General features: G+C 47.0%; 1 protein-coding gene and 1 long non-coding RNA gene across 2 annotated transcripts; one reads left to right on the plus strand and one right to left on the minus strand.

Annotated features, from left to right (window-relative positions):
- Positions 1-13,460: 13,460 nt before the first annotated feature.
- On the minus strand, positions 13,461-16,720 carry FAM170B (family with sequence similarity 170 member B). Its single transcript, XM_040486946.1, has 2 exons — positions 16,398-16,720; positions 13,461-14,665 (listed from the first exon to the last, which is right to left on the minus strand). Exons 1-2 carry the CDS (start codon positions 16,657-16,659, stop codon positions 13,926-13,928), a joined length of 1,002 nt encoding a protein of 333 aa, XP_040342880.1. The 5' UTR covers positions 16,660-16,720; the 3' UTR covers positions 13,461-13,925.
- Positions 16,670-18,385, plus strand: LOC121037524 (uncharacterized). Its single transcript, XR_005793805.1, has 3 exons — positions 16,670-16,750; positions 17,376-17,567; positions 18,070-18,385. It is a non-coding gene; the product is annotated as an uncharacterized LOC121037524 (long non-coding RNA).
- The last annotated feature ends 3,240 nt before the right edge of the window (positions 18,386-21,625 follow it).

A 21,625-nucleotide genomic window follows, 5' to 3' on the forward strand; every position in this document is an offset into this window, starting at 1 on the left:
GTATCTTTTCTAAATATCAGTCTCTCCCAGAAGGACCGAGCAGACATTCAACCCAGCATTAGGCCTCAATGCCCGCCCTTTGCTTTGCTTCCTCTGGTGCTGTGCTGGAGATTTGGGGCTGGAAAGTGCTTTTCTTGTGGTTCTGTGATACCGCACTTTGTTCTGTTTTCAGCTGTGTGTTCTCTCAGTAGTTTTCAGTTTCCCAAATAATCTACCAGACCATCTTGGTAAGACCTTTGCTGCATGACCCAGGAGTGGGGAAATACATCCACTCCCCAAAGGAGAAACAGCCAGTGGCCCAGATGAGACTCGATATTTAGTTTGCTCTGGACTGCGATCTCAAAGGCCTTCACCCTGCCACCTGCCCACTCACTCACAAGCTTAGGACCATTTGAAAATCCTCCACTGACTTATTTGTCCATCCGCTGGCTCTATCAGGTCTGACTGTGTTCTGAATTAGAAGAATAATACAAGCCGATTATTTTTTTTTTATTACTTCTTTTAAAGATCCCTGTCTGCAGTTTCTGGACAAGGGTTCAGACTGTTCTAAAGTTGATCCAGATCAACATGTGGACACTAAGCTATGTGGAAGTCCTGCTCAACTAATCTGGATTCCATCAGTCACCACTGAAAGAATCTAGAAATCTGAGTTCCCTCAAAATAACCGCATTCTGCGACGTTGTGGCAGGCTGGGGAGTAGAGGTCTCCTTTCCTCTTTCATTTTGCAGTTGTTTGCTAAAACCTGGGTCTGAGGTCAGAGTACAGGCAGGGTTCAGTAATCAGCTTGATTTTGTGTACAGCCAATATATCCCTAAACTAAAAATACCAAGGAAAAGTAAACCCTCTTCTAACGTGCTTGGCAGATTTCTAGGTTGCTTTTTCAGTCTGGATTTATACAAGCAATTGTTGAGATTTCTTCCATTCTGCTCACAAGCATTTTATCACCAAAAGCAGTCAGTTGCCCTCTTGAATTGTCACGGAAAGGGAGTGAACAAAGCATAAACTCTGGGTGCATCTGGGTGGCTCAGTCGGTTAAACTTCTGACTCTTCATTTTGGCTCAGGTCATGACCTCATGTTCGCGGGATCCAGCCTTGAATTGGGCTCTCCACTGACAGTCTCTCTCTCTCTCTCTCTCTCTCTCTCTCTCTCTCTGTCTCCCTCTCTCTGTCTCTCCACCAATGAAGCACACATTCGTGTGCACACTCTCTCTCTTTTCTCTCTCAAAATAAGTAAATAAACTTTAAAAAACTATAAAAAAGAGGGGACTCTGGGTAAAAAGGGTTTCAGCTCTCACTAATGGGGGGGAGGGGAGGATGTGAAGGCAGAGATCATGGTTACAGAGGCTATGTCCATCTAAGCAGAAGGAAAAGCCATGAGCTATCCATGGTGGAATTGCCATGAGGCCTGCAGCATCTGTCCCCTGCACAACTGGGGAAGGGGCGTGAAGTGCACTGCCCGAGAATAGTAGATCTAGAGAGAAATAGCTTCTCCAAACCAACCTCACCGGTGACCCTGATAAATTGGGATGATCCAGGCCCTTCACAGTGATCATGAGCTCTGTGCTAGGGACTCTGCAGCCTGGGTGGTTGCAGAAATATAAGGCCCCCAGATTCCAGAAAGCCCCAGAAGGAAAAGACTAGAGTGAGGGAAGGATAAGAAATTAGACAGGTTGTCTACATCACTCACCACAGTGCAGGCCGTGCCCACTTCCTCTTCCTAGTCATGTTGGAAACATGTACCGTGAAGGTAGCCCTTGAAGTCAACCTTAAAAGACACTGGGGCGTCCTGAACGAAGAGGGTGAGGGGCTTGTTCTAGGCCAGGGAGCAACGTGTGACAAAGCACAGAGGCTAAAGGACATAGGACTTCCAAGTTTCACAGGTGGCTTCTGGGGGCCTAGAAGACCAGTTTTGTCTGGGAAGTGAAATGTAATAGAGAAACAGGCAGGAACAAAGCCCTTAGAGCGCCCCGCCCCCCAGTGTCAGACCTAGGAGTTTGTGCTTCATCTCAACAATAGTGGGTGCTGCTGAAGGAAGAAGGATGTCACAAGGGTCCCCTAGAAATCACAGAGCAAGAGATGACTAAGGGAAAAGCAGGTTTGGAGGAAGAGGCTATATGGAGCCTAATATATCCAATACCATTGACCGAAGGTCTAATGTTGAGTTTTAGGGTCTGTAACTCACAGTGAAGGGAGAGCTAGAGAAAGAAAATCGATTCATTCTCAAGCCTAGGTGGGATGCCTTGGGAATGAATGCCACTGACCAGGATCAGTTCTCTGAGTTGAGGGGAGGGTTGAGTACTGAGTCCTTAGAAAGCCAGTCCTACGCATTGCCCAGCATATGGTAAGTCATCGATCAGTATGTCCGGGATGCATCAGTGAATCAGTAAATAGAAAGGAAGATAGATCCGTTTGCTTGGGCCACCATAAAAAGATACCACAGACTGGGTGGCTTTAAACAACAGACATCTATCCTCACAATTTTGAAGGCTAGAAGTCTGAGATCAAGGTGTGGACACAGTTTCTTCTGAGTCTTCTCTCCCTGGCTTGTCTGTCTCCAACTCCTCCCTGTGTCTTCCCGTGGTCTCCCTTCTGTGTGTGTCTGTGTCATAACCTCCTCTTATTATGACACCAGTCATATTGGATTGGGACCCACGCTAATGACCTTATTTTAACTTGACTACCTCCTTAGGACCCTATCTCCAAATACAGTCACTTTCTGAGGCACTTTCTGAGGACTTCAATTCAGCCCATAACAGAAAGGAAGGAGGAAGAGAGAGGAGGAGAGGGGAAAGCAGGTTATTCTTTGAGAGAGCAGCCAAAGAGGGAGCTGTGAGGGGGGCTTGCAAATAGAGTCAGGGAGGGGAGCCAGCAGACTATGTTGTCCCAGTCTCTGAGGTCAATTGTCAGAGAGGGAGAGGGGCAGCGAATTCCAAAACAGAAGGCAACGAGAGAACCAAGAAAAATCCCTAATCCTCTCCTCTTAACCTGAAATTGAAAAACAGTAGTTTGGAAAGAGACGCCTCGGGGGTACATCTGGCGTTTCTAAATAACAGGCTTTACTGGGCCAGGGGGATCTGGAGCTGGGAGCAGAGTTCGTGCCACAACCCTGCCAAGGGGTCTCCACCCAGCCCCTCACCCTCTCTCATACACCCCGCTGTTCACACCCATCCTGGTCTCCCTGCTCCATTGGCACTATGCACTCAGGTGCTCAGTACTTTGGGTTGATCAGTGAAGGAAGTTTCAGTGGATCTTGGTTGAGTCTACTCTTTGAGAGACAGCCGGTGGCTCCGGTCACTGGGCAGCAGGAACCCCCTAGAGGGCTTTGGGAATGTGCAGGGCATTTTCGATTGTTACAACGATCTTTTTTTTTTTTTTTTTTAATGTTTATTTATTTTTGAGAGACAGAGACAGAGCACGAGTGGGGAAGGGGCAGAGAGAGAGGGAGACACAGAATCTGAAGGAGGCCCCAGGCTCTGAGCTGTCAGCACAGAGCCCGATGCGGGGCTTGAATCCACGAACCGTGAGATCATGACCTGAGCTGAAGTCTGATGCTTGACTAACTGAGCCACCCAGGTACTCCCAATTGTTACAACCATCTTGGGGTGGGGTCACGACTGGCATTGGCGGACTGGGCTGTGATGCGGTATCGCACAATGCAGTGGGCAGTCCCGCTCCGGGAATAACAGTCAACACAAAATGCCAGTGGTGCACCCATTGAGAAACATCAAGAGACAGGATGAATGCAAGTCACTGATGCCGTACTCAGGGGCAACCGAGGGCTTCTGGGCTTTTGTGAGAAGGGGGTTTACAAGATTCAGAGTCATGTCCAAGTACAAAATGACTGCTGATTGTCTTACACCACCTCCAGGTCAGCACGCTGCTTGGCACCCACCTTGCATGCTGCTCTCAGATCAGGCATCTGCGAGCCGAGGCTCCTACTGTCAGCCCGGCTTTCCTCTCACACCTACTCTGCTTCTGCAGAGGGGTGCTAGTTCCCCTCTGGAGTCAGTGGGGCCAGCTGAGCGCTGCTCTTAGCTACCCTTGGTGGAGAGCAAACCAGGAAAATCAGAGCCAGACTGCTCAGGTCGTCCCAAACACTGGCTCCAGGGAGAAGCCAGGCTGATAGCTGCAGGAGCTAAAGCTCTGATCTCCATCTCAGGAGGGCCAGGTTGCTCCGTCCAGCCTTCCTGGCTGGAAGAGGGCAGGGTGCAAGGAGCTAGTCCTTTGTGCAGCACCTATAGTAACCTCCCTCGGAGGCAGAGAAAGCGGAGGCTACCCAGCGAGCGAGAAGACATCCTATCTTCCCCACCCTTTGGCTCCCCTACCTGCACACACACATGCACCCACCCCACACATAAGCGTCAACATCTGGCCCAACGTCTCTTCCACAGTCCCACCCAAATTCCATCTCCATTCCCACGGGGACTTTCTCCGAACCTGTCACAAACTAAGGAACTAATTCAGGCTGATATTCCCCTACTATATGAGCTTTCCAAGGATATCATTATTACACTACAAAAAAAATTTTTTTAACTCAAAGAATGGCTCTCTGATGGTGAAATTGCTGAACGGAACTGTTAACCACCCCTTCAGAAGAGATTGTGGGGACAAGAGGTGAGGTCTCTAGAGGGGAAAAACCCTCTTTCTCCTGTTCACTAAGGTAGCCTTTGTTCTAGAAATGCAGAGCGCCAGTTCTAGCTCAGCTTGGGATGTCTGGAATAATTGCCCCTCAAGGGCACAGCTGGACTTCTAATCTTCCAAGATGCTCAGCACATCCAGCTTCTCATTTTCCTCTCATTTGTGCTCAGCTCCTTTTCTGGGCATTCATCACCTCTTCCAGGAAGCTTTCCAAGCCCCAAAAGTCTGTTAGGTCTTCTCTCCCAAGCCCCCATGGTTTCCTATACAAGCTAGCATCATTGATACCTACGACATCATTGATACTCAAGTAAATGTCCCTGCTGGACTGTCTGGTCCCCAAGGCCAGACGCTGGCTCCCAATCATCCCTGTGTCCCTCTTGCTTGAGCCCAGGCCTCAGGTATGGGGGAAACAATGGGGGAATGTCTGTGGAATGAAGGATGTTCCACATGAGTGCTCTCAGGCTCTTTTTCTCCTAGGAAAGGAGAGAGCTTTCACTCCCTCACAGAATCCTAGAAACTTTAGGAAGATCGAGAAAAGATTTTAAAGCACATGAATAATTTCTAATACCTTATAAATCTCTTGTGGCACCTGGGGGCACCTTGTCTGCATTTAGTCTGGCAATCAGGGTGACCTCAAGAGGTATGACTTTACGCATCCATAGCGTCCATGCTGGGAGACCACGTCGTCTCGGCCCATGGCGGTGAGGACCCATCTCCCACAGTGCAATCTGCCTTCCACTGCGTCCCTTCCATACTCCAGAAGCAAGTGGGTTTTACAAACACTGAGCTCAACAGTCACATAAAATTAATGCTGCTAGATGGAGTTTTATGACTGGCGTAATGGTGTTTGTGTTTAATTTGTAAATTTGTGTTTATTTTATACTTATGAACAACTATCCATCTGATTGTTTACATTTGAGTAAAGTCATTGCAGCAGCAATCATGTCGGTCGACACAGGCCCGTAAGAATGTTTTGTGCTTGGGAGGGATGGGACTCAAGTCTGAGCAACGCTGCTGTGGGGTATCCTTACTCCCTTCTGCCAAGACTGAAGGTACCTCAGGCTAAAGTCCTGGGTGGGTACTCTTGGGCCCCAACAAGCCCTCCGGGGGGTCAGAATCACCCCTGGGCCTTCTCACCAGGTCCTTGTGCTCTGCCCCAAGCCAGGCACAGCACGGCCCAGTGCAGAGTGGCGCATGCTACACGCGCACACACATTCACATCCTCGTACCTGCACGCACACGTCAGGTACACACAGGGTCTGACTCCCGGTGTCAGGCTTTGAGCTCCAGAGGTAGCATTTGCACGAACTGCTTGTTCCACCTCCCCTACACCTCAGCACACCCAGGCCCCCATTTTCCCTCTGCCCAGCTCATCTGCTGCTGGGGCCTCAGCTAGGTCTCACAGGGAGAGGAAGCGTTAGAGGCTTAGAAGAAAATCCGAGAAAACGTACTGTGCTCTCTTAACTAATCCCCACGCCACTGTGCGCTCATACACCAGATTCCTCCTGCAAAACCCTCGGACGGGTGCCCAAAGCACTATGAGTCCTAGGGGCCAGTGGGCCACTTTGCGTTTGTCAGAAGTCAGCCGGTTTCTTCCCAAATGTATTTATGCCGTTCCGGGCATTCAAATGAACACACATTGATTGAGCGCTCACTGTGTGCTTGCTCTCCTAAGGACCTGGGACCTTGAAGCCTCCCCACTGAAAACATGGACCTGCTGGCTGCTGCCTTCCTGCCTCTGGCTCCTCCTCTTTAGCATCTATATTATCTCCTAGGGCTACCTGACAAGATACTGCAGAAGGGGGGTCGGGGTGCGAGCAACTGACATTTATTTTCTCACAATTCTAGAGGCCAGAAGTCTAAGATCGAGGTGCGTGCAGGACCAGTTTTTCTGAGGCTCTGTCCTTAGCTCGTGGATGGCCATCTTCTCCCTATGTCTTCTTCACATGGTCTTCCTTCTGTGTTTAACCTGCCCTTTTTATCAAGACACCAGTCATGTTGGGTTAGAGCCTACCCTAGTGACTTCATTTTACCTTAGTTACTTCCTTAAAGACCTTATCTCCAAATAAAGTCACATCCTGAGGTACTAGGGGTTAGGACTTCAACATACGAATTTGGGAGGTACACAATTTAGCCCATCCTAGTATCCATCACTGACCACCTCAGAGACTGCTGAGTCCTATCAGTCAGGGTTCCGCCATCTTTGATGGGACCTTCATCTTTCCCCACCAGCCTCCTACCTGGATCCCCTTTGTGATATCAAATTCCTCAGTCAAGGCATTCCTTATACTTGCCATTCCTCTCTTTCAACCCTTCCGGCTCCCTTCCCCAACTTCCTCTTTCCTTCATCCTCCTGCACTGCCTTTGGGCCTCCCTGCAGGGCCCTGTTTGCATGATCTTGTTTTCTTTCCCAGCTTCGCCATTTTTGCTCTTTCTCTCAACTGAGCTCCCACCTCAGTTCTCTCTCAAGATCTCCCTCTTACTTGCAGCTTTCATCAACTTTCGTAAGAAATGAGGGCACACCACAAAAAGGGCTCTGTAACGACTCTCTTGAGTTGGCTGGATCCTCATCCATTACAAAGTACTCTTAATATCAGAGCTACTTTGATTCACAAGGACCAAGAAGTACGATGTTAGAAGCTGGGGTTCTCCAAGCACGTAGACCACAAATGTGGACCTGGAAGGCCCCAAATGTCACTTCTAACCTGAGGTGAGGTGTGATTAAATGTTTGTCTTTTTATTGTAAAAGCCATACTTCCTCCCTTAGAAAACTTTAAAAATGGTGCGCATTACATTACAGAGAAAACAAAATTTATCAACACTTATCAACAAGAGATAATCACTCTGACATTTAATCCCACTTAACAATATTTCCACAAATGTCTGTTTCTCTAGTGAATGGAGTATTGTCCGTGTTATTTCCTAATTAGTCACATCTAATTCACAAGAAAGCTTTTGACATCCATCTTTTACCTCAACCCTTTGTTTACCTCTTCTTTTCAATAATTTTGAGTTAATTCATTAGAGCTTTCAAGGTAAGTACATTGTCATTTTGAAAATGGAGAGATTTTTCTATTATTTATAACACTTGTTTTGTGTTTTATTGAATTTGCTGTAACTTCCAGAACAATATTAAGTAAAAACTGTAATAGACATATTTTATCTGGTATCAGTGGAAAGACCTGCAGATTATTTTGCTACTTGGCTTGAGATACTTTATATCATCTGAAGAAAATTTCTATCCTTAATTTAAGAATAATATAGGAATAATTGTTGTATTACATGGCTTTTTAGATGGAGATATAATTCACATACCATAAAACGTGGCTTTTTAAAGCATATGACTAAGTGGTTTACAGTAGTTCACCAAGTTGTGTAACCATCAGTGCCATCTAATTCCAGAATGCTTCTGTCAGCCAAAGAAGAAACTTCATATCCATTAGCAAGCACTTCCCATTCCTCTTCTTCCCCTAAATCCCTGGCAACCACTAATCTATTTTCTGTCTCTATAATAATTTGCCTGTTTGGAAGTTTCATGTAAATAGAATCATGCATTGGGGCGCCTGGGTGGCTCAGTTGGTTGAGCGACCGACTTCAGCTTAGGTCATGATCTCGCAGTTTGTGAGTTCGACCCCCGCACCGGGCTCTGTGCTGACAGCTCAGAGCCTGGAGCCTGCTTCGGATTCTGTGTCTCCCCCTCTCTCTGCCCCTCCCCTGCTCATGTTCTGTCTCTCTCTCTTTCTCAATAATAAACATTTAAAAAATTTAAATAGAATCATGCATTAATATAGCCTTTGTGTCTGACTTAGCATACAGACTTTGTGTCTGACTTGTGATTTCCTTAGCATACTGTTTTCAAGGTTCATCCGTGTTGTAGCATGGGACCTTCATCTTTTTATTTTTTTTCCTTTCTATGACCGTAAAATATGCCATTGTATGGATATACGATGTTTTGTTTCTCCATGCATCATTTGATGGTCATGTAGGTTGTTTTTACTTTTTTGTATTAGAAATAATGTTGCTATGAATATTGAAGTGCAAGCTTTTGTGTGGGCCTGTTTTCAATTATCAGAATTGCTGGATCATATAGTAACTCCATTTTTGATCTTTTGAGGAACTGCCAGGATGTTTTCTAAAGTGGCTGCACCATTGTACATTCCTACAACCAAATGATGTTGACCATCTTTTCGTGTGCTTATTGGTCATGTGTATATCTGTTTTGAGGAAATATCGTTTAAGTCTTCTGCTCATCTTTTAATTGGAATGCTTGTATTTTATTATAAGAGTTCATGTGGGATGTGCAAGTATTCTCTCCCATTCTGTGGGTTGTTTCTCATTTTCTTGATAATGTTCTTTGAACACAAAAGTTTTCAATTTTGGTGAAATCCAACTTCTATTTTTCTGTTTCCTTGTGCTCTCAGTGTCATATCTAAGAGACCATTGCCTGATCCAACATCATGGAGATTTACATCTCTGTCTTCCTTTAAGAGTTTTATAGTTTTAACTGCTGCAGTAGGTCTTTTTCATTTTAATGTTTACATACGGTGTGAGGTAGGGATCCAACTTCACTCTTTTGCATATCGATACCCAGTTGTCCCAGCACTATTTGCTGACAAGGGTATTCTTTCCCCATTGAATTATCTTGGCACCCTAGTTGAAAAAAATTTAATTAGGTATTATTTTGCGTTTATAAGTAACATTGATATATTTACTTTTTTAGTGCCATTTTTGTCAGGCACTGTTTTCAGGTTTCTATAAGTGTCATAAAATGAATCGCATCTTTTTCTATGGTTTGGGAAAACAAAAGGTCTAAAGTGGTTCAAGATCTAAGTGGTTCAAGCCCCCTGGAGGGGTTCTCCTTACTCACTCTGATACTTACCTTATTTGGTGGCAGTCCCAGGCTTCTGCAAAGTGATGAGTTTAAACCGCAAATGAATACTTAACTCAGCTGAGTTTAAGCTGTATTTTAAGAACAAGTCACTACTTAAGAACAATTTTATCCCTTCCTTCCCCCGTCCATGTCAGCTTAAGTTATCCTCTACATTAAAAGTTTGCTTACCCAAGGTTCCTGTCATCTTTCATTTATTCTGAACGCCCATCATTTTCCCGGGATCTCCAGCTGCTGCTACTTAAATAGAACCTGTGGAGTTGACATGTTTGCTTTTCTAAATACCTTGCATCTGGCTTTACATTAAAATTTTCTTCTCCATGTGAAGATTAGAGCATAGAGCACACGCTGCCTGGGTGTGAAGCCTGACTCTGCTGTATGCCAGCTTGTACAACCTTGGTAAGGTCTTAGCCTACTCACCTATCAAGCTAATCACAGGACCCACCACAGTGGATTGCCGAGAGTGTTACATGACTTAACATCCAGAAGGCATTTAGAGCAATTCTTGGCCCTTAGAATACCAAGGCTATACATGTCTTTTAAAGGTTGAAATTCCAGAGCTTACATGCTATGCTTATTTTATTTCCCTGATTTCTAAATAGAAATGTTCTCCTCACTAGTGCTCTACTATTTCTGGTTCAGCTGCCTCTCCTTCTCTTAGACTGTCCTTTGATTCTACCTGCCTACTGAGCCTCCCTCAAATACCAGATAGCCCTTCCAAGAAGAGCTTGACAAAATTGGGCCATTGTCCCATCCCCTTTTCCTTTCTGAAGATCCTCCAGTGTGTTTCACAGTGAATTTAGGAAGTCCATGACTCTGCCACATCTTGAAAGTGGTGATAAGTCACTATCCCCATGGTCGATGTCCGTTCTAAGATGATCTCATGACTTCCTGTTGCACTGCGGCTAGCAGAGAGAATGCATCTCACTTAAGGCCCACATAAACCGCCATGGCCTTAGCTAACCATACGCTTGTAGATTTAATTTAGGTAGTGATTTGGTGAAATCCATTGCCATCCCTTGTAAGCTTTAGATCCTTCAAACTCCCTTCTGAATGTTTCTATCACAAGCTGAGCTTATTCGAGACTGGACTCATTGGTATCCCAGCAAATCTTCTCCTTTGGTATTCTACTATCTGGAAATGGCACCTTTACTCACCAGCCACCCAGTTAAAAATAAACCTGGAAGTCATTCTGGACGCCTTCCTCTCACCACCCTCATCAAACACTAGCCCAAATCATTTCCATCTCTCAAACATCTCTTGAACTCATCCTGCCTTCAGTGGTTTAACTGCAGTCCTTGTCGCCAGCAATGTTCTCTTTCATCCACTCTTGATCCTGTTCACCAGTAATCTTTTGTAAATGCAAACCTGACTTGCTGACAATTCCTCAAGAGCTCCCTGAAGTTTTCAGTGGGAGGTGGGGTGGGCTTCAAGTTTTATAATTCTCTCTCCTAAGCCCTACTTGACCTAACTGCCCATCTGGGTACAACGATGAACACAAAGATGTTCTTGTCAAGGGCCCACTTCTGCATATCTGTTCAGGATGCAGCCCTCTCTCACCTGCTCCACTGTTCTAGGATTTCCCCACTTTTCTTACATTCTGTCTCCTCCTCTCTACTGAATCATTCTCATTGGCATATAAACTTGCTCTCTCCCCTCTTCGTCTTTCCTTTTGTCCAGCTACAGCCATAGTTGCTTTCCCTTTAAAAAAAATTTTGCCAGTAAAGTTGTCTAATACTCATCCCCAGTGGTTGGCCTCATGTCCACTACTGGCCCATGCCCATCTGGCCTCTGCCCCACTTGGTCTGAGACTGCTCTCATCAGAGCCATCAGCAACCTCCATGTGCCAGATGAAATGAAAAATGTCTCATCCTCAACTCACTCCCACTCTCCCCCACATTTAACACTGCTCACCATTCCCAGAAACAATCTTAGTGTTTTGTTGACTTTGAGAAAAACTAAGACATGTATCCCACATCTGATTGCTCCTTCCTTCACATACCACACTTACAACGTAACTCTACCCCAATTCCCTACTTAACCTCATCCATCCACTGTTGTTGTTTTAAATATGGTACCATCCATGTGCTGTTACTTTCCTAATTTGTTTCTGATCCAGGCTTGTCTTCAGAATTCTAAATCATAAATCACTTCCTACTCAACATTTCTGCTTGGATGTGTCATTAGTATTTAGATTTGATTTTGTCCTAATTGACTTCTACAGCCACCAGCCCCAGCACTTAGGCATGTACATCCACACGCAGACACTTGTACATGTATACACATGTACACATGCACATTCTCACACACGCAAGCACACACATACAGCCGATTTTGCTCCAAAGTTCTTCATATCACTTACTGAACAACCATCTACCATTTGCTCCTGCTGTGATCCTGGGAATCTACCCTGACAAGCCCATTTTCCCCACCCCCACATCCACCCATCCCCAAGTGCTTTGGACCTATTCCCCAAATACATCTTGAATGCATCCATTCACTTCCTCTTGGCTTGTGACAAGCCTTGTCCAGACCACATTATCCCTTATATCTGGGTTTCTGCAACTGCCTCTTAAGTGATCTGGCTACTTGATCCTTTCTTCTTTTGCTACTGCACCAATCCATATTTCACATACAACCAGAATGACATAAGTCTGATCATGCCACTTCTTTTTTTAAAATCATCTGCACTTAGAATGAGGCATGCACCAGGTGGTATGATTGGAGAAGTCCCCTTTGAAAAAGTGACAAGGCTGAAGCGTCAAGGATGAACAAAGGGTCAGCAGTCAGCCAGAAGAATGACAGAGAAGGGTTTGCACTCCATTTAGAGGAGAGAGCAAGTGCAAAGGCCCTGAGGTATGAAAGCCTGGAGCTTTTAAGGAAAGAAGGAGGGCTAATGGAAATGGAGCATAGCAAGGGAAGCAGCAAATGCTAAGAAATGGTGATGAGAAGTTAGCAAAGCCCGGGCCATGGAGGGCCTTAAAGGTCATGAAATGAGTGCTTCTGTAATTATTTCTAAATATGTATACATACAGTCTATTTTTGCCAGCTTTCTGCAAGCTACACAGGGAACCATCCATGCCTGTTCACTGTTTGTTCCCTGTGCCCAGTACAGTGCCTGGCACATAGCAGGTGCTAAATTTCTATGGAGCACTGGAGAGGAGAAATGTCTCCAGCATTCCAGCCAGGCCAAGTGGCTGGCAATTGCCCAAACATATTGTGCCAATCCTTCTCTTAAGATCCTCATTCTTGTCTAGCTCAGTGGTTGTCAACCAAGCAGTGATTTTTGCCTCCAGGGAATGTTTGTTAATGTCTAGGACATTTTCAATTGTCACAGTTGCAGGGGAGGAGATGCTACTGGCATCTGGTGGGGAGAGACCAGGGATGCTGCCGAACCTCCTCCAGTAGACACATGAAGACAATTATTCAGTCTAAAATGTCAACAGCGCCAGGAGTGAGAAGGCCTGGTCTTACTAATTCTACCTGTCCTCTAAGCCTTTGTGAACATCACCTCTTTCGGAAAGTTTTGCTTCCTCATCAACCAGCCTGAGTTTGGGGCCCCTCCACTGAGCTCCCCAAACCTCCTTTATGTGATTCATTCCCTTGTCTTGCGACTGCCTGTCCTGCCTCTCACTGGAAGGTTGGGCTACATGTTTCATCAGTGTGCATTACACACAGGGAGCCATCCATGTATTTTCTTGAATCGGTGCAGCCCCCGGAGCTGGGGATAGGAGGGTGCAGATGAATATTGTAGAAACATTTTAAAACATAGTGTTGACCTATGAGCTCATAGGTAGCAGGACTTATCCAGACCCCATCTCTACCTCTGGGAACCTGCCTGTCTCCAGGTGTCTGTGCTGGTGTGTAACCTACAGAAATGGCAATTTCCTATGGCCCCAACCTCATAGCATGGCTCACCCCTTTAGCTATTGCCTTAAGTTTTGAGTTACTCAAGTTTAATCCCACTAAAATAAGACATAGAATTAGGGCATATAGCAGGTTCCTAACAATGAAAAATATAGGGCAGAAGCTTCATTTGCAGTCGGCTCTCCTGTGGGTCATGACCTGCTCCACCCACCAGCAAAAATTAAAAATCTCTGTGGCCACACGCTTGCGGGCTTCAGATCTTGTGCCCATCGTCAGAAACACTTGAAGCCCTCCCTCTTTGGATTCAGGTTCGAAATGGACTTTGGTTGAAACGCTGTGCCCCTTGGAAGGGTTCTCCCCCTTGTCACGGCCCTGCCAGCTCTGGCTCCCACTTGCTTTCTCCCCCCGGCTCTCCTCTTCTCTCCCCTGCGGGGGTAGTTCTGGTCCTGCTGGCTGGGGAAGGAGCCACCGAGGTGCCAGAGGTAAGGGCAGGGCTGGGCACATCACCTCCGGCTCACTGCTCCTGCTGCCGCTACGAGGGAAGCGCCCTGGCCTGGGGCCGCGAACATTCACTGCCCTCTGAAGGGCTCTGTTCCTCCTCCTCCTCCAGCTTCTGCTCCCGGACTTGGCCCCGGGCCCGCCTTCTCTCCAGCATCTCCTCAAAAAAGATCTGGCAGCTGAAGCCCTCTTGGATGCCATACTGGGCATGCTTGAGCAGAGCCTCCAACGTGGGGAAGACCCGACAGCAGGCCACGCAGCGCAGCCCGTAGTCCGTGGTGACCAGCCAGTCCGGGGTGTCCCGCAGCTCCTGCGGGCAGCACTCCAGAGGCCCCAGCAGCTCCGCGTCATCCTGCTCTGGGCAGCAGTGGCTCTTGCTGGCTTCCAGTTCCCAGCACAGGTCGCTGTTGGAAGCCATCTCAAAGGAGGAGCCTTTCCTCCTCTGCCTCTTGACGAACTCGGCCTCGTGAATGCGGGGCTTCTGGCTGACCGGCTCAAAGCCCGACTCGGTCTCCCAGGCCACGGCCACGCCCTGCACCGTCTGTACGTGGGTGTAGAAGGCACACACCCTTCGCTGGGCCGTGTCCTCGTCGTCATAAAGGCAGGAGTAGCAAGACTGGTACTGGGAGTAAGACTGATACTCGGAGGAGGACCGGGAGGACGAGGAGCCGCTCCAGCTCAGCATCGCAGGAGCCCTGTGGGCCAAGCACACGTTCTCCTCGTGGGGAACGGCCGGCCCCGACCGTGAAGGCGTCTTCTCTCTCTCCACCGTCCCTGGGAAATGGAAGGACATTTTCATCAGCGTTCCCTGCAGGGATCAGTGCCACAACCCACCTCCAGGGTTCCGGAAGGGCGCAGGCTCAGGAGTCCTTGGGCAGGTACCATCAGCTCCTGTGTTGTGTTTCCCCATAAAATGGGGATGAGGATGCTTACCTCCTGGGGGGTACGAGGTGAGGATCAAATAACGTATGAATGGAATCACCAAAACCTTGACTAAACCCCAAAAAGACCATCAACTGGTGAATACACAGATTAGGGTACATCCATACAGTGCAACCCTATTCATGGATAAAAAAAGGAATGATCTACTGATATATGTAAAACATGGATGAATCTCCAGGTGCCTGGGTGGCTGGCTCAGGGTTGAGCGCCCACTGTTGGTTTCGGCTTGGGTCATGATCTCATGGTTTTGTGAGTTTCAAGCCCTGCATCGGGCTCTGTACTGACAGTGCGGAGCCTGCTTGGGATTCTCTCTCGCCTTCTCTCTCTCTGTCTCTCCCCCATTGCGTTACCTCTGTCCCTCTCAAAATAAATAAATAAGAACTTTTAAAATATGCCTTTAAAACATGGATGAATCTCTAATGCATTACTCTAAATGAAAGCAGCCAGCGTAAAAAGGCCCTATACTGTAGGATTCCACTTAGATGACATTCTAGATGTCATTCTAGGAAAGGTAAAACTATAGGGAGGGGGAACAGATCAGGGGTTGCCAGGAGCTGAAGGTGGCAGAACTCACTGCAAAGGGTCACAAGGAAACTTTGGGATCATCAAAATGTTCCAGGTCATGACCATGGTGGTGGTTATGCAAATGTACATTAACAAAAAATTCTTCAAATTGTACACACTGATGACACTTTCATGTGTAAATTAACAGCTCAGTAAAGCCAGTTTAAAAAGCCACGCATGTGAGGGGCGAGATCCCCTGAGTGGCTCAGTCGGTTGAGCATCCAGCTCTTGGTTTGGGCTCACATCATGATCTCATGTTCATGAGTTTGAGCCCCACATCGGGTGCCTCACTGACAGTGCAGAGCCTGCTTGAGATTCTCTCTCTTCTTCTCTGTCTGTCCCTCCCCCATGTTCACTGTCTCTCAAAATAAATTTTTTTAAAGGCTTAATTTAAAAAAGCATGGAAAGTGCTTTGGCCAGGTCATCCAGCACCCCCTTCTAGAACCTTCAGCATTTGTGATGTATCTTGTTCTTACCTGGGGAACATCTCGCCCTCTCCTTACACATTCACTGTACCCCATCACCATATAAGTGCTTGCCATGTTTTAACTCCATTAATATTTTTTAAAAAAGCCCTACGAAATTACCTTGTAACAATTCCTCTTTGACAGATTAGGAAACTGAGGCACAGAGTTAACTAACCGTTGAGCTGGTGTTACCCTTAGGTGCTGCCCATGGTCACTTCGTAGTGGTCTTCAAATTGATGTTCTGAATTAACTTTAATCAATTTATTATAAGGGACTTTTTTATATTATTCTGAAATCACAGGGCTGACATGCCAATTCTACTTCTCCGACGTGTATTAAAATATATACTCACATTTTACGTTTTCATCCTTGTACCTCCTGAAATCACCTCGTGTACTCACGATGGCCTCAGGCATTGGTCCATTTTTATGGCCAATACACTTTTGCAACAGCACTGCAGGGTGACCCAGTGCCCATCCCTCACCCTCCAGGACCTCCCTCCCAGGGAACCAACCCTCTCTCTTTTTACCTACCTGAACCGCACACTTCCACACTCTCCCCCGTGGGCTCTGGGCTGGCGAGGCTGAGGCTGGTCCCATCTGTTGGTGATTGTTCTCCCCTGTGGTCTGTGAAGTGGCGTTTCATGACTGGACACCAGAGCCCAGGGGACTCGGCGCTCCAGCTGTTTAGTGAGGGTTGGCTTGGGCTGTGCCGAAGTCCTCCGCTGGCCCCAGCCCAAGTGGCTGCTGGGCTTCCTGTGGTTACTAGGATCCTGGCTTTATTCTGTGACCTCATCGATGACACTGGTCTGTTCTGTGACCCATGGCAAGGACTGAGACCCAGTCTAGAGGGGAGGAGAGGCTTCTCACCAAGATCTCATTTCTCGGTGGGACCCTTTCCTGTCTTGTTTATTGTCAGGATCGCAAACATAAAACACAAACGCACACACATAGAAACACTTACACACACATAGAGACACAAATACTTAAACATACCCACAAAGACACTTATACGTATATAAATACATATATCCTCACGCAGGCACGCACATAATACTCAGACACACATACACTTAAATGTACATAAACAGACACAAACACAGACACATACACATTCATGCACATATACACTAACACACACACCCAAATTCACACACACATTTACCTAATGACACGTTTCTGTTCACGCGCGCATACATACAATTCACACCATGTTCCCTTAACTACACACGTTTGCACACGCACCGCCGTCGCCCAACATCAAAATGGGCCTACTGGGGCACCTGGGTGGCTCAGTCAGCTAACCATCCGACTTCAGCTCAAGTCATGATCTCAGGATTCTTGGGTTCGGGCCCCGAGTCACTCTGGCATGCCTTCCTACCTGCCGCCTCTCTCTGCTCCTGGAGGTCTCGGTGTTGGAACACACTTCCTCCAAAACACTCCTCTCCATTTCCCTCCCACCTCTGCTCAGTGTCACTAACTCTACTCCTCTGCATCCCCGAATCTAAACAGCTCAAAAAGGTGACGGATATTCCAAAAGTAACCCCAACACTGTCCACACAGCCAGCACCTAGGAAAATATACTCCTCTCCAGAGTGAAAGGCCACTGCATGAAGGAAAACACCACAGAGCTTTACGGAGTGATGAAAGGTCACACTTGCACCTACAAAGAGACAATGTTCCGTGGTGGAGAGAGGAAAAACTGTAAGTTGTGCTCTCTCTTACCAAATAAATCCAGAGACCTGCCTTATAAAAAAAAAAGGGGGGGGGATACCAGCACACAAAAAAAATAAGTAGATCAATAGAAGATAAAAGTAGTCCAGAAAAACATCACATTATATATCTTAATTTTCAACAGATAACGTTAACAAAAGTCTGCTAGAAAAAGAAGACTCGGTCAATAAATGATGCTGAAAATTTTTATTCACATTTTTTTAAATCAACATTGGTCTCATCTCATATAAAACAACTTGGAATATTTTCATATGGTGCTAGGATTGTGTTTTAATTAAAAATGCACAGAAAGAAAATAGAAGTTAACACCCGAATTAATGATAGGGTGGTTTTCTGAACTTCTGTGCTATCAATCATCACAAGCATCAGGAATCTTTGTCACCTTTCTTTTTTAACTTCATCACTTAAAAAAACCAAAACAAAACAGAAAACAAAACCTCGCTGTTTCAATTTGCATTTCTTTGCTTTTTAGTGAAACTGCAATGAATAGTCCAGTAAAGGAAATGAACAGGCAATTCCCAGGAGAAGGACTACAGATGGCTGATAAACATATGAGATGTTCAGCCCAACTCAACCTAACTATAATGAGGAAACTACAAATTAAAAACACATGATGTGCAGTGTATTGCTTTTGCCCGTAAGACAAGCAAGGATGAAAAAGACTGATAGTACCCGGTGCTAGTGAGGGTGTAAGGAAGTGAGTACTTTTATACTCTCTTGGTCACAGAGCCTTTCTCTAAGGAAACTTGACAGTGTCCATTACAATAAAAAATGGACTTGCTCTTTCACTCAGCCTTTTACTCATCCGTCTCCTTCCCAGGAAACATTCACATTTTGTACTATGTGCATAAAATAACACACAGAGAAATGTTGGTTGCAGAACTATTTTTTTATTTGTTATTATTTTTTATTTGAGAGAGAGCATGAGCCTGTGTGTGAGTGGGGGAGAGGGGCAGAAGGAGAGAGGGAGAGAGAGAAAGAGGGAGACTCTTACTTAAGAAGGAAACTCTTAACTAGGATTCATGCCCAGGTTGGAGCCCAAAGTGGGGCTTGATCCCACGACCCTGGGATCATGACCTGAGCCTCAATCAAGAGTCAGACACTCAACCATCTGAGGTACCCAGGCATGCTGCAGTATTATTTATCATGGGGGGGGGGGCGGTGGAGGGGAAGGGAAACATTTCAAAGATCCATCAAAAGAAAGAGGTAGTTACATAAATTGCTACACAACCAAATTGTGGAATACTGGAGTATTCTGTGTGTTCATGTGTCTCTCTGTGTCTCTCTTTCTACTTTCCTTTGGACTCAGCCACCATGTTGTAAGGAAGCCCAGGCCACACAGAAAGGCCACATGGAGGTGTTCCAACCAACAGCCCTGGCAAAGGTCCCCAGCCAACCAGCCCGTACACGAGTGAATGAGCCTTTGGATGATTCCGCTTTCTAGTCTTTGAATCTTCCAGCTGGGGCCCCAAACATCTCAGAGCAGAGACTAGCTATCCCCTCCGAATTCAGCTATCTGCCCTGCCTGCATTCTTGACCCTCAGAAACTGTGAGTGTAGTGAAAGATCCAGCTCTCACTAGGTTTGGGGGCAATTTGTTATGCAGCCATAGTAATTCAACAGACTGATCTTACCTGTCATGTTTAAATATGTTCTAGTTCAACAGCTCATTGGCCAGTGTCTACACCGTAGTGCACAGTCCTGGTGGGGCCCTGTGGTTCCCCAAGGACAACATGGGGAGTTTGACTCCTTCTACCCGTCATCCCTTCCTGTGTTTGTTTGCTCAAAGTATTCACATACACCAGTTTCAGAATTGTCCATCTGTACCCCTCCAGGAAACTACCTTACTAACTACATTACAGTGTCCCTATACCCTTGCGTTTGTGTCTAGCCTTGCATTTTCTGGTCAAAACCCTGTTTTCCAAAGTCATGTGAGCTTGTTCCTTTATTCCTCCAGAATCTATGTATGCTCAACAATCCTGCCACATAGGCATCTTTAACCCTACTTTATAGGGGGAGGTTGAAGTTCAGAGGGGTGAGGTGAGGCACAGGTAGGAGGGATGAAGTGGGGTGCTTATACCCCAAACCCAGAGGCAGGGCTGTTTTCCATGCTGCCCAGATGCTCTTTCTTGTGGGTCACTTCCCAGCAAGTGGCTTAGAGCAAAGCCCCACCAAAGATGTGCAAATATCCTTCACCCTCATGTGGACTCTGGGTTGCTTCTGTCCATAAGAAGGTGCTCTTTCCCAGCCCCTCCCCTTGCTCCCTGCAGATATTTAGCTAAGTAAGGCCACCCATACAGGGTTCCTGCCCTCCCCTGCCCCCCGGGAAAAGGAGGGAAGAATGGTTAAGGCCCAGGCCCGCCCAGCCCACTGCGTCCCAGGCGCTGAAGTTTTCCAGCTGGTTCCCCAACTTTGCCAAGAACTTCCGTGCTCCACTGCTGTGGCCGACAGGGTTGGTGTGCAGAACTCCTAAAGGACCAACACAGCATTTTCTTGGAGCTCTGACTCCCGGCCAGCTCAGCTCAGCTCACACATCGCATGTAAACCCTAAACCTCATCAAGAAGGCCTGGGGTGCTTTCCAGCCTTAACTTCTCTGCCAAAGTTACCCTGCCCAGTCTCTGTGTTTCTCAGCCGGGAAGAGGCTAACAGGAAACAAGCCAGCCAGAGGCACGGTGGGAACCGGAGACGCCACTTCTGGCTTCCCTTCACTTCGAACTCCAGAGGTTGGCTCGTGCCACAAGCTATGCTACCGGGAGAGTCAGCTCATTCACCCTAGAGCCCATGAGCTTCCAGAAAGTGCCTGTCCACTCGGCCAAGAAGCCTGATGTTGCCTACAGGGGTGCATCAGTCCTGACATTTTTATGGCCGAGCTGCTATATAAAATGTCTTGGGGCGCCTGAGTGGCTCTAGTCAGTTAAGCATCTGACCCCTGATTCCATCTCAGGTCATGGTCTCACCGTTCAGGAGTTCAAGCCCCGCATCAGGCTCCAAGCTGACAGCGCGAAGCCTGCTTGGGATTCTCTGTCTTTCTCTCTCTCTCTCTCTCCCTTGCTCTCTGCCCCTCCCCAATTTGCGTGAGCGCGCGCGCTCTCTCTCTCTCCCTCTTTCCAAATAAATAAATAAACTTTAAAATGTCTTAGGTGGGCAATACTCTTCTTCTTCATACTAGAAAATAGGGCTCCTTGAGGTAGTACCAACCACCTTACCACTGCCCTGCAAAGAACTCCTGTAATCAGGGGCGCCTGGGTGGCGCAGTCGGTTGAGCGTCCGACTTCAGCCAGGTCACGATCTCGCCGTCCGTGGGTTCGAGCCCCGCGTCAGGCTCTGGGCTGATGGCTCAGAGCCTGGAGCCTGTTTCCGATTCTGTGTCTCCCTCTCTCTCTGCCCCTCCCCCGTTCATGCTCTGTCTCTCTCTGTCCCAAAAATAAATAAACGTTGAAAAAAAAATTAAAAAAAAAAAAAAATAACTCCTGTAATCAGACTCAACACCCGAGGGAGGGAGAAGAGTGGTGAGCTGCCTGGGTCGCTGCTGGCCAGGTGCAGGGTGGGCTCCAGAGTGGGGAGTTTCTCCCAGTGAAGGTCAGTCCCCAGGAATTCTTGATGACCTCAGCCTTGTGCCAATGCTGCAGAGAAAGTGCCAGAAGGTATCGGACAATTTAAGGATTAGAGTAAAGAAGCACTCTCTTTTTGGTCCATTTTCTGTTGCTTCTTGTAACTATTTAAAAAGAAGTGAGTCAGGGGACCATGTAAGGAAAAACTCAGCCACAGAGAAATGTAATATGAAGAACGCTTCCTCAGGCTCTCCAAGCAAGTGGGGAAGGAGCTTTGCTTTTTTTCCCTTCAGCCTTAATAACAGGCTGCTGCTTCTCCGTGGTTTGTTTGGAGCTGTCTCAGGGTTTTGACCTTAACCTCAGGGCGCCCACACAAATAGCGTAGGCTTCCTCTGTCATCAGAGAGCAGGGAGGGGGACACCCTTCGGGCTGGGTGCTGGGGTGTGTCTGTGGCTGTGCTCCAGGGCCCAGAGTCCT

This window comes from Herpailurus yagouaroundi, unplaced genomic scaffold (assembly GCF_014898765.1).
Source record: "Herpailurus yagouaroundi ecotype Mexico unplaced genomic scaffold, PumYag 163, whole genome shotgun sequence".
Classification (NCBI taxonomy): domain Eukaryota; kingdom Metazoa; phylum Chordata; class Mammalia; order Carnivora; family Felidae; genus Herpailurus; species Herpailurus yagouaroundi.

What these genes read in the sequence shown, in the direction of transcription:
- FAM170B (XM_040486946.1), bottom strand. Translation starts at nt 16,659, where the DNA reads ATGAGGTCACAGAATAAAGCCAGGATCCTAGTAACCACAGGAAGCCCA. An exon ending in TGTGGAAGTGTGCGGTTCAG is followed by an intron (nt 14,666 to 16,397) that starts GTAGGTAAAAAG and finishes TCCATTTCCCAG; the next exon opens with GGACGGTGGAGAGAGAGAAG.